At 35.6% G+C, this 12,051-nt stretch overlaps 2 protein-coding genes across 9 annotated transcripts in view; both read left to right on the top strand.

Annotated features, from left to right (window-relative positions):
- LOC108143203 (rab11 family-interacting protein 4B) overlaps nucleotides 1-12,051 on the top strand; it is a 47,215-nt gene that overhangs the window by 22,206 nt on the left and 12,958 nt on the right. For 6 of the 7 annotated variants that reach the window (XM_017267466.2, XM_017267465.2, XM_017267464.2 and 3 more), the window contains 2 exons: nucleotides 1,861-1,899; nucleotides 2,518-2,632. In XM_017267466.2, the coding sequence (XP_017122955.1) occupies nucleotides 1,861-1,899; nucleotides 2,518-2,632 (154 nt within the window). Of the gene's footprint in view, nucleotides 1-1,860; nucleotides 1,900-2,517; nucleotides 2,633-6,587; nucleotides 6,652-12,051 lie in introns of all 7 variants that reach the window. The other variant, XM_017267471.2, reaches the window with a different exon arrangement.
- LOC108143207 (peptidyl-prolyl cis-trans isomerase) lies at nucleotides 8,036-8,864 on the top strand. Of its 2 annotated transcripts, none has more exons than XM_017267474.2 (2): nucleotides 8,036-8,170; nucleotides 8,264-8,864. In XM_017267474.2, exon 2 carries the CDS (start codon nucleotides 8,264-8,266, stop codon nucleotides 8,756-8,758), a length of 495 nt encoding a protein of 164 aa, XP_017122963.1. In that variant the 5' UTR covers nucleotides 8,036-8,170; the 3' UTR covers nucleotides 8,759-8,864. The 2 variants fall into 2 exon arrangements, with proteins under 2 accessions (XP_017122963.1, XP_017122964.1); XM_017267475.2 differs by having other exon boundaries at nucleotides 8,062-8,170; nucleotides 8,226-8,864.

The following is a 12,051-nucleotide window of genomic DNA, read 5'->3' as shown; positions in this document are numbered from 1 at the left end:
TTCGTTTCAAGCAATTTTATTTGATAAACTTTAATTGCCTGTTAATCACAAATTAAAACCATTTGTATTTTGTACTCGGATAAAATGCATACCAATAATATGATAGATCAAGGTTAAATTTAACTATAAAATAGTTATTTTACTATATCGCAGCTTGAAATTTAATAGCCCATGTCTTGACAGCAGTTCTTAGGATGCAGAAAAAAACTGGAAGTGATAGTCAGACGAATTTGAAATTGCAACTTAATGTCAACTTCAGCCGACCACTGACTCATAAAAGCAGCTCCACAGCTAACCACAAATGCTTTTTTTGCATTTTCTGCTTCTGCTTTTTGGCTGCAAAAATTGCGCAATATTTGCAGCAGGTCCCCTCAACACTTTTCGGCTTTGGTCAATTTGCAATAATTTGCTGGCTTGTTTTTACATTTTTTTTTTTGCATTTTTTACGAGCACGCAACTTTAATTTGTATGGAGTTTTTGCATAAAGTAAATTAAAACATAAAATAAAGTTGCGTTCACGGAGTGCCATAAACCCAGATGAGAGACATAGATTTTCACGAATGTTTCATGTTTTTAGCTCAACTACACTCAAAAGTGGGCTAATGAGTTCAGTTGGGGCCAAACTGAGACTGTGAGAGGCGAGAAAAAAGTGGAATAGCTAACGTTTTGTTCGCAAACTTTTCTGGCTTTGCGAATTTTACTCATTTTACTCATTTCTTGTTTTCAATTTTCCAAAACGGAAACTATTTGCGGTTTTCATATCTACGCTTTTATGACCCAGACTAAAAGCAAAACATTTGCCATGAATTTGCCATGTGAGATCACCTCAGATAGAAACCGCAATACAGAAAACAAAACACTAATAAATGTAGCTGATGTTAGAGTTTGACAAGTATATGTTTTTTTTTGTGATGTGGTTTTATTGTTTGGTTTAAGTGACAAGTTGTGTAAATTGTAAACTTAAATCGCTTTATGTTTAATAGTTTTTCGAATCAGTTGTGCTATCATAATGAACACAAGAATAATCATTTTTAAATACAATTTTATTAAAGTTTTGGGTTACAGTTAAGTTAATAAATATCTTTGAAACATTTTAAGTAGGCTTGTAGCAATTTTTAAAAAATATTCAACACTAAAGACGACTCTACAATAAATATTCCATTACAAATACCTTAAAATATATAAGTAAAAACACTTTTCCGGCATTTTCCCAGCATCTCCCTTTTCCTTTCTCGTTTATTTGCTTTCAGCATTGGTAGTTGCAAAATGTCCCCCACCTTTGACCCATTTTCCCGCTATGCACTTTACACAAACACACATTTTCCCCCATTTTTACACTTTTACTCGAAATTTAGTCGTCTACGTCTGCGTCTCTGTCTTTGTCTTTGTCTGTCTGCATCCACATCTTTCGCAATTATTTTGAGTTTGACGTTTCTTTGCTGATACAATTTCTTGGCTGCAGTGTGGCTTTTACAATGTTGACGTTTTTTACCTGCTCGCGTGGGTGGTGCATTTTTGTTGTTTTCAACTGCTATTATTGGTAGTTGTTTCTTTCATTATCACGTGTTTGGTTTCTTTTTATTTTTGTTTGGCTGTCTGCCTCAAGTTGTTTTACAAGTTGCCTTTGTTGGTAATTCCTCTTTTTGTTGGCCATTCAATGCCATCGTAATTTATTTGCATTTCGAATTGCTAGAGTTTCTTCCATTTTCTTTAAAGGGCTTCTATAGGTTGTAGTGGGTTAGGCTTAGGGTTAATATTGCATTTATCCATTCTTAGTGGTTTGGTGGCTTGCTTGCGAAATTTGAGTAGCGATTAATCTATATTCCATTTGCTTATTTATGTTTTTTTTATATTTTTCAGCTCCGGTCGCAGACAGATTAGTTCAAATGCCTTAGCCAGGTGAGTTAATATACTTTTTTTGTTTCAAGCTAATATACTAAGCAGGTATATTTTTAACAGATATTTTTAAAACTGCAAAAGAATCGATTTTAAAATCATATTTAAAAGTTTTACATATATATTATAGCGATTGCTTTTAACGTATGCTTACAAAATAAGTCAATTGACGACGTGATTTTAAAGATTTTTAATAAGAAATTACGAATATTTTTAGGATATTTGAAATTTACAAATTCAATTTATTTTTATTTGTTTTTTTTTTATCAGAACTACAGTTTGAGATTCATTGTTCACTCGGCTTGAGTCTTAACTAACAATGTCGTCTAGTAAATACGCAAACCATTTTAAGCGTAAGATACATGAGTGGCGCCGTAAAACTATGTAAAGTAGTGTAAAAATACTCGTAGTTGGTGTCAAGAAAATTGACAAGAACCTGGACCGGTTGATGTCCAAACTAGGTTGCCATGTCAAAAATTATAAAATTATGTTTCTTAGAAATTAATCAACATAATTCCTTTTAAATAAAGTTATACCATATTCTATGTTTGCCTTGCCAATTTAAATATTTAACCAATTATTACATTTTATCAATTCTAATTATTAATCTATTTATTTTAGTCAACTCTACAGATCATCGAGCTTTAACTCATCGGGCCGTAGCTCCAACTGTGATACAACAGAAGACATGTACAGCGACATTAGCTTGGAGAATCGTCATGACTACGATTACAGGGTAAGTACTCCCATTAAATATAGCCAAATTAATTAAATAAAACTAATGTACTTCATCTTCATCTTAATGAAATAAAAGATTGTGTACTTGGATAACGAGATATCGTTTGGGCATCAATCCAAATCAGTTTCTTCGACTTATTACACATTTGTCTTGCACAATTTGGTTTCAAAGACTTGACATTATATGGCAAAAAATAACGGAATAAATAAGTAAATCGTCCGCTGCATGAATAGGCTAAAAAAAAATTGTCACGTCTGATAATTCATCAAAGAAATCGTTGGTGAAGCATAATCTGCACTTGAGCCGAATTCGCAATTGTAAAACTATTTCCCAACTTTCATGTGTGTGAGCTTGAAAAACATTTTCATTGAGTCAATATTTCGAAAATGTTGGGAAAAAAGTTCCCTGGAAAAGTGAATATGTGACTTTTCACTTTGGATCTGTGGCCGCAGTGAATTAAAACGTGTTTTCTTTCCCTCAATCGCTGTGGCAGTCACCTTCGCTGGTATTTCACTGGGAATTCGTGGCTACTTGGCAGGTGAAATTCATTGCTTTGGTCTTGTGTGGGTTGCCGTTGCTGCTGTCTATTGCGATCTGCGGATCCAATCCGATTGTGCTCCGCCGGCCATTATATAAAACTAAAAAAAGTCAAAGCATTTCAGCAGGCTCTCCGCAATTGGCCATGGCCAATGGGGGAGTGCATTGGCGCCTCAAGGTCATTGAAATTCACCCAGCCTCCCTCGACTCACTGCCAATTAGATTTCCCACTGGCCAAGTAAGAGCTTTTTCGATTGAGTGCCAAAGAGGTCGGGAAATCATCGCTGCCTCTGGGGTATATTTTCGCTTTTCTTTGTGGGAATCATCTGGAATATACGAGGAAGAGACCAAGAGATTTTTGTTCGTGGTCGAAGTTTAAAATGACTACTTTTTGCAATTTCAAAACTTAAATATAAGTATTTGTAATGATAAATATTTATGCAAATTTGTAGTCCGACAATTGTTTTACAATTACAAGAGTTTCTTTCCTGCCATCTTAAGCTTCAAGATTTCCTGAATGAAAGTAAGGAAAACTCAAAGCAACTGATAGTGATACACACAATTGTGATGGCAATGCGACAAGTGTAAAATTGTATTCTGCCTAATGGCGAAATATAAGCAAACAAAAGGAGTGCGAGCCTGGTAAAAGTCGCCAGCCACGACAGTAAAAAGAAAGGTGGAAAAGCGTACAGGAAAAAACAAGACAGAAAAACAAACAGAAGTGGAAATGATTTTTGCGAAAAATCTCACGTACGAATCAATTTTTAAACGCCCCTGTGCGATTGTTCTTTTATGCAACAGGCCAACGGGAAACGGATGTGGAGTTTGTGGGCGAGGGAAAGGTAAAAGGGATTTCGCTCAGGTGAGGAACAGGTGAGGTGGCGTTGGGCTAAAAGATCATTACAAGTCATAGAAGCGCCTCGCATTTGGGTTGATTGTTGTGTGAAACTCTGTGCTGCATGCCAAATGAGTTGCGAGCAGAAAAGATTAAGGTTTATTTAGCAGGAGATTTTATTTGAAAATAAAAATAGAGAGACATATTTTGTTGGGTGCATTATTTAAAATACCTATTTAGTTGCCTTATGAACTCGGTTTATAAATGTTTGCAAATATCATTTTTTTTAGCTCAATAATGAAAGAGTTTTTTTTTCCAGTAATTAGTAATTCTCAAAATGTATTTACCTTATTTACAAACAGAAAACCAGGCTGTGTCGCCTGCAAATATTAAAATATCAACACAATTGGTTATTGAATCACCTGAGGTGGTGATAAACAAAATAATAGTTAATAAATAGTAATACTATTTTAAAAAGTAACTTCTCTGAATATTAAAATATACAAATTTACGAATCATTTAATTAATTAATAATTCAAAGTTATGACAATTTGGAACTTAATTTATTTCTGTTACCACATGGCCCCATAAAAAATAAAAATGTTTACAGAATTTTTTATTAAATTAAGTATTAGCCCCTGCCTGAAAGTGGACAGTGAAAACCCAAAAAAAAAAAAACTTTCCAAATCTCACCTTGGCTGGATGCCCAGGAAAGTGCTAAGCGTATCCAAAAAGATTTTCACTGCACCAAATACGATTTTCCATTTAATTCTTCTTTCACTTCTACTGACCCCATTTTCCGCACCCCCTTCCCTCCCCTTTTCAATGCTCTGCTGGCTTAATTAAGCTGAGGTCACTGTTCAGACAATCTAGTGCGGAAGAAAAGAATCGCATTGGATCGAGCCGAAAGTATTGCATAAGGCTTTGAAGATGGGGAGATCTTGACATCGTCTTCCCAGTTTTCCCATCGCTGTCAGAGGTTGATTGAAATCTGCACTCGTCTTGAACTATTTGCAGCTGTTTTGCATCGTCGCACTTATGCAATTATAACTGTAGGCAGGCCCAAGCCCAAGCCCAAGCTCGAGACAATGCCACAATTGCAATTTGTTCAATTGTCAGAGTTGGCCAGAGATGTGGGGAGGAAATCTGTTTTTTTTTTTTGGGTTAATACATGCACAAGTGGAGTATCTGCGGTGACGACATCACTTGAAGTTGCCCAAGCAAAATGTTTAGGAGATTTGGTAATCCCTCGAACTGAATGGTAGATCCCAGTGGCAATATATATATATATATATATCTCCGCCACGTCGATGAAGGCGTTGAGTGGAAACAGCCACCTACAAGACATCGCATAAACAAAAACTTCCACCAGGTGTCTGGCTAATAGAATGCATAAATGTGGTAAATTCGAATACAAATGAAGCTAATGTCAGCAGGAAGGAAAAGGAAAAGCAAAGTGTGCGGTGTGCGGGAAAATAAATTACCATTTGATTCTATTGAACAGCACTGTATTTATTACACCTACTTGGTAATTTAATTTCTTAAAATTTCTTAGATTACGAAATTATATATTTAATAAAATTGATTTGACTCAAACAAAAAAATATAAATTTCTAAAAACTTAAACTACAAAATGTTTAAATTTCATAAGTTGCAATCCAACTATGACTAAGCCCCTTAATTTCACTGTCATTTTAAGCAATTAACCTCCCCCCAAGGGACTTGCATCATCCATCGTATCACAACAATTTCGACCCATTTGGCCTAAACGTTTTCGTAAACGTCTGCGAGCATTTAATTCGGTTTTCTTTGGGTCTACTTTAAGGCGCATTTGCATTAATTATGATAATTGCAACGTTTATGCTTCAATTCTTTGCGTTGTGTGGGTCTCTTTGTCTTTGGGATTTCGATGGTTTCTGGGTCAACGTCACATTTGGGTTAAAAATTGATTTTCGTTTATGGTTTTTACTCGCGTTTTTCGTATTTTTCCCTCCATATCTTTTTCGGCTCGGCTCGACTTGGCTTTATGCTTTTTATGTTGTGCCGGGCCTCGAATTGAGGCGGTCTTAAGGTGGGCGTCAAAGGTGCCAACGAAATTGTTTAATCGATAAGACGACCCTAGCAGGTGGCGAATGGAATGGCACGAACTGCTGGACAAAACCCATTTTCAGAGGTATTTTGTTGTGGCAGTGGGTGTAGAAATTGCTTCTCTTTGCCGGCTTGCAGTTGATGGATCGATCGATGATGGTTTGGAATTAGTAAAACGGTCTTTTGCCTGCCGATAAATAGTTTCGGGGGGTTTTTGCCGTTTAACATATGGTAATTGGACTATCATTTTTCCATAAATGCAATTTTAAATTTTTAATATATGTTATATGTATTTAATATACTTATACTTTTTAAGTCTCTCATTATTTTTTGTCAATTTTGTTCTTCGATATTCTCTTAAACTTGCCTTTGCTTGACATTGAAGTTGTTCTAATGTTGACTTTACATTCACCCCATTTCCATACCCATTATCCTAATTTTTACTATGCCAAATCTAATAATAATTCGTTCTTTGTTTTCCTCTACTTCCAGGTAAGCACAACAATGGCTAAAAACCAAACTACCTCAAGCACTCTTATCTTACCGATTCCACTGGGTAAGTGTTAAAACGAACCCACAAAAGTGTTTCTTGTCTTCCTTTTATCTAAGCTGAAAAATCGCCCGAAGAATTGGCCATAATGTGAATTTATGTTCCCACACACACGCAGGCGCTTATTTCTGGGGGCGTGGCAGTGGGAGCAGTTGCCAAGTAGAAATCCTACGCTTTCCATTACGTCATATTGGCTTTTCGTATATAACTTTTGCACAAGGTTGTCCAAGGCAAACGGGCGTTACATTAATGGGTAACTAGTCGAATCGAAACGAAACGAATCGAATCGAATTGAATGGGGTTCGAGTTCGAGTTCAGTTGAGACTGCACTTGTCTTGGCCAACTATGGCTTGTATCTTTTCTTGTCTTCGCCTTTTGGCCGCACCACCATTTATTATAAGTAATGAGACAGTGGAGAGTTGATTTAACAATTACGGCCTACGTGCGAAGTGCCTTTTTTCGCGTACTTCTTCTATAAAGTCTTGAACTTTTGCCATTTAACTATGGGTTTATTAAAACAGTTCGAGTTAGGTTTTAGATTACTATGAGTTGTTATAAAAAAATAGATCAAAAAGTAAAAAATATCATAAGGAAGGCGCTGAATGCGTAATTTCAAATTATTTTGTAGTTCAAACAAAGGTATTTCTCCAGATATAAAATACTACGAAATACTTGAAAAGTTTAAATAAATGTGGCTTACTTGTAACTTTCTTTGTTACTAGCCAATCTTATCGTACACGAACCCTCCTTAGTTTTCCTCTATAACAATTCTTATGTATATCTACCCGAAAAGCAATCGTTGCCTTGGCAACTAACTAACCCGTGGACTATGTGTACACAAAATGAGCTAAACACAAACAAATAGGTTCAAAGGAGTGCTATAAGCTCATATTTAAAACAAACATGAATTCAAATTGCACGAGCAACTTCTCGAAAACTTTAATAATTCTCACAGTTTCTGAGCAATACTTTTATTTGCTTCGGCACATAAATATTGACTATATTTTGCCTAATTATACAAACATACAGCTGCGAATGAAATGTAAATAATGCTGGCTTTAAAGGTTTACCGATCTGCGGGTCTAGCGTTGATAAAAGAGTCGTTTAAACAAATTAGCAGCGTAAATAAAGATTGCAATATTACGTAGTGAAGATAGAATAATGTGGGTGTATGAGATCTGAGGGTATACTAAATAAAGTAATGCAAAGTTTTTCAGTTATAGAAAGGAATTGCTTGAAGGGAATTTTCTATGTAGCTCCTATTTTAAAACTTTTTGTCAATGGAACTCTATTCATTTATTCCAAATAATATTTTTAAGTGATTGAAAAGCAGGCTGTGATAAATTTTATTTCGTACTGTGTTCCTAGATTTGAAAAAAAGAAGGCTGTGACATTTGTTTCAATCGGCCTTTATTTTAGATTCCCAGCTGGCACATCAAATCAGTCAGTTCAGCTTCAACTGTTCAACTGTAAGGTGCTCTTGTGAATTTACATTCTTTTTATCCTGTCTCGACCAACTTATCCGGTAAATATATTATACTTGTTTTCGGACAAGTCAAATTAGATTTAAACCCAAATAGAGCTGGCATTCTTACGTAAATTTTCGGCATTTGCGAAGATGTCGCTGCCGCGTGTTTATTTCGACATAGCCGCAGGAAATGAGAAGGTCGGACGGATCGTGATGGAGCTGCGATCGGATGTGGTGCCCAAGACGGCGGAGAACTTCCGGGCCCTGTGCACCGGAGAGAAGGGCTACGGCTACAAGGGCTCTCCCTTCCACCGGGTGATCCCGAACTTCATGTGCCAGGGCGGCGACTTCACCAACCAGAACGGAACTGGTGGACGCTCCATCTACGGGAACAAGTTCCCCGATGAGAATTTCCAGCTGAAGCACTCGGGAGCCGGGGTTCTTTCGATGGCCAATGCCGGGCCCAATACCAATGGATCGCAGTTCTTTATCTGCACTGGCGAAACCAACTGGTTGGACAACAAGCACGTCGTGTTTGGCAAGGTCGTCGAGGGAATGGATGTCGTCAAAAAGGTGGAATCGTATGGGTCGAAGGATGGGAAAACCAGCAAGAAGGTCATCATCGAAAACTGTGGTGCCCTCTAAAAGGGGAAACATTTTCAAATTGTCACTTCAACACCTGATGCACCTGATGCGAAGTTCAAGTTAATGTTAATAATGACCAGTAAAATAAATGGTAGCATGAAAAAGATATATCGAAAACCCATTCAGCTTATAGGAACGAATTCGAATTTAAAGAATTTAGTTGGTGTCGCATATATTTTGCTGGAATTACTCATTTTACAGACGAATTCTTTGAATCATTCTCCACGAAAAAGAGCTTCTCTGACTCAGTTTTCCTTTGATTTTCTTTTCCATTACTTTTAATTGACTCAATTTATTTCAAGTGATGCTCGCATATGTCGCTTTTGATTCTTTCCACTCAATTCCTTTGCCGTCTCCCATTACCTTTCCCTTGTGCCTTTCTATCCACTTTACCCAAATGCACTTTGCAAATGTCCATTAAGTCACATACACTCAAAAGAAAAACCACCCCAATATTGCGTACCCCTACAGTCAAATACACTTCACAAAACTTCATTTGTTCAATGTACATTTCTAATATCTAAATAAAAATTCAAAATTATATTTCGAACATTTGTAATCCCAAGAAGTTATGTCCACGTTGAACATCTCAAGAACATTTCCTTTGTTGTTTATTTGCCCAAAGAACCAACTTTTCTATATTCAAACTACGAAAGAAACATTTTATTTTCACAAATTAATGTAGTTGCGAGAAAAAACAATAAAATATAAATTAAATTTATCTGAAATACATATATATTTTTTTTCTTTTTGCCAAAAACAAAAAAAAGGTTAAAAGCTTTTAAACGCTGCTGAGTGTACGAAATACAAATTTCTACAATTCTTTTTTAATAAATATATGTTTTGTAGTGTTCAGAAAATATATGTTCTGTCTCGTTTTCCCAGCAAAAACCATATTTATTTAAAACAAAATAAATTTAAATTAAAATACATATTTTAGCAATACAAATTTTAAAAAATACGAAGTTTGAACATTGGCAAATATTTTCTGATAAACAAATTGATATTATTTTTCGAGTGCATGCAAACGAATTTCCAGCACTACTAAGTCGCATTAGTGGAATTTTGCTGTTGCGTTTATTTTGCTTTTGCTTTGGGGCTCTGGTTTTTTGTTTATCTTTTCTGTTTTTCGGGCACCCAAAACAAGTCGCGGTCGATGCCGACTTCGCCGTCGACGTCGATGCCGACGTCGGCAGAGGAGGAGCCGCCGCTTGGCGCTGGCTGTTGAGTGCTTTCCTCTCTCAGATTGCATTTAACTTTGGCCGCGTTCACAACACTAGAAAAGCGGAGCAACGGTCGCGCTCTCCCAGACGCCCTCTCTCTCGCGCGGGTGTTTTGTTGTTGGGCAATGCAACTGCCGAGGAAAATGAAAAGGAAAATGCAGCTGCTGCTGCTCTCCTAAAGCAAAATTGCCAAAAAAAAAGGTTTCAAATTCAAGAAATTCAACTGAAAATTACCTCAGTTTGTGTGTTTTGTAAATTTTTTTTTTTTTTTTTGCCACCTTATCGATCGGAATCGTTTATCAGTTGTGTCAGGTGCCTTTGGCTCATTAAACGCTTATTTAATAAAAAAAAAATGAAATAAAAACACGTTAATTACACGGTCTGTTGTGAGAAACCCTAATCAAAAAAAACCCCCTTTACTCCTCATATTTCCAATTTTCATACCCTCTGGCAAATATATTGGTTGATTGGTCTTAAATTTTAATTGAAAAGTGCGGTTGAATAAGTCTACCAAGTGTTTTATCGAAAAATAAAAAATCTAAATCAAGTGTGGCATAAAATTGATAAATGATGAAATTAATGATACGAATTTAAGAAAATAAAAAATAAAATAAATAAAAAGCAGTACAGAGGAAGTGTATGATATGGAATATTATAGATTGATAAAACCATGACGTTAATTAATGAGATAAAACAAAGGAAGATAATATAACTAAAAATAATATATGCATAAAGTAGACAGAACAAAGTTTTTGTGTTCTGAATCAACTAATTAAGTGTGATAAAAAGTATTAAATTACGTTGGACAACTTAAATATTTTTTTATGTTAATGATTTCTCTACATTAAGCAGAAAAGGCTTAAAAATAAATATAAGCATATAAGCAAGAATGAAGTTTGAATATAAAAGTTAAATGAATTGAAATAAAATAAAACATAAATAACGTTGAATAAAAAGTGACACTCAAGTACTTTGTATTATTATTGTTACTTTTTACAAAAAGGAAAAACAAAAAGAATAAAAAAAATCCTGAATAATTATTTTGTTTATCATTTTCAAGAAATTTCTGTTCCTCCTTGTTTCACGAAGTACCCTTAAAAAAGGAAATATAATAAAATAAAGCATAGAATTTTCAAGTTCATTCAAAATACATAGCTCGTATATTTTTCCTGCCTCTTGGTTTCTTTTACTTGGCATTTTCCTTACCGTTAAGTTCGGTAGGAAAATGTTTTTTCATTAGCGATGGTTCGTCAATTAGTAGGCATATGAATCTAACGGCACAGTGCTCGAGGCAGAAAAAGAAGAAGACAACGAACCGGAACTGAAAAATAACATTAAAACCAATAAGCAAAAGGTCTAAGGCAGCAATAAAAAAAAAAACGGATAAGAACCGCGATGACATCAACAAATGGGATGAGATGGGGAATGCCACTCCATCCATCCCGCATGCGTCCCGTTACTTTTGCTTCTCGGTTCGTGTCCACGCTTATTCACTTGCGCTTTTGTTTAGTAATGAGTAAAAGATACAAACTGCGGAGGGATTTTTGGGGGGTTGGGGTGACCATATAAAAATTCCACATAATTATGCGCTGTCTCTGACTCAAATACCATATGGTAAAAAAAGAGACAGACAGACTCGACGAGAGAATCACCCTTGGACATATGGCGAAAAAATGTTCCTTGGGGGGATCGCTCTTGTCATTGCTCTTGTTTGTTGATTATTATTTTTCCTATTTATAAAGATTGCGCCTCCCCGTTTTCGCTCTCCCAGTCTCTCTTTTTTCTCTCATTCTCCGATTGCCTCAGTTTATTGTGCCCCTGAATTTGTGGTTCATTCAGTTCGCTTTTCGCGTTTCGCGTGCTTTAAACTAATTTTGTTTGCCTCCCCCGAAAGTTGTGTGTAATAAACATATAACGCAACACAACATTTTCAATAAATTCGAAAAAATTACATTCAGTTTTTAAGAAAATTTAAACATATTTGTGCAAAAGTTTGGCAGCTTTAGATCATTCATGATCTCTTCAAATTTACAAGAAAATCAGGATCGAACTATTTGATTACATCATTTG

This window comes from Drosophila elegans, unplaced genomic scaffold (genome assembly GCF_018152505.1).
Source record: "Drosophila elegans isolate 14027-0461.03 unplaced genomic scaffold, ASM1815250v1 contig_208, whole genome shotgun sequence".
In the NCBI taxonomy this organism is placed as follows: domain Eukaryota; kingdom Metazoa; phylum Arthropoda; class Insecta; order Diptera; family Drosophilidae; genus Drosophila; species Drosophila elegans.
Note: the sequence above shows the minus strand (reverse complement) of the source record. Positions and strands in the feature narration are given on the sequence as shown.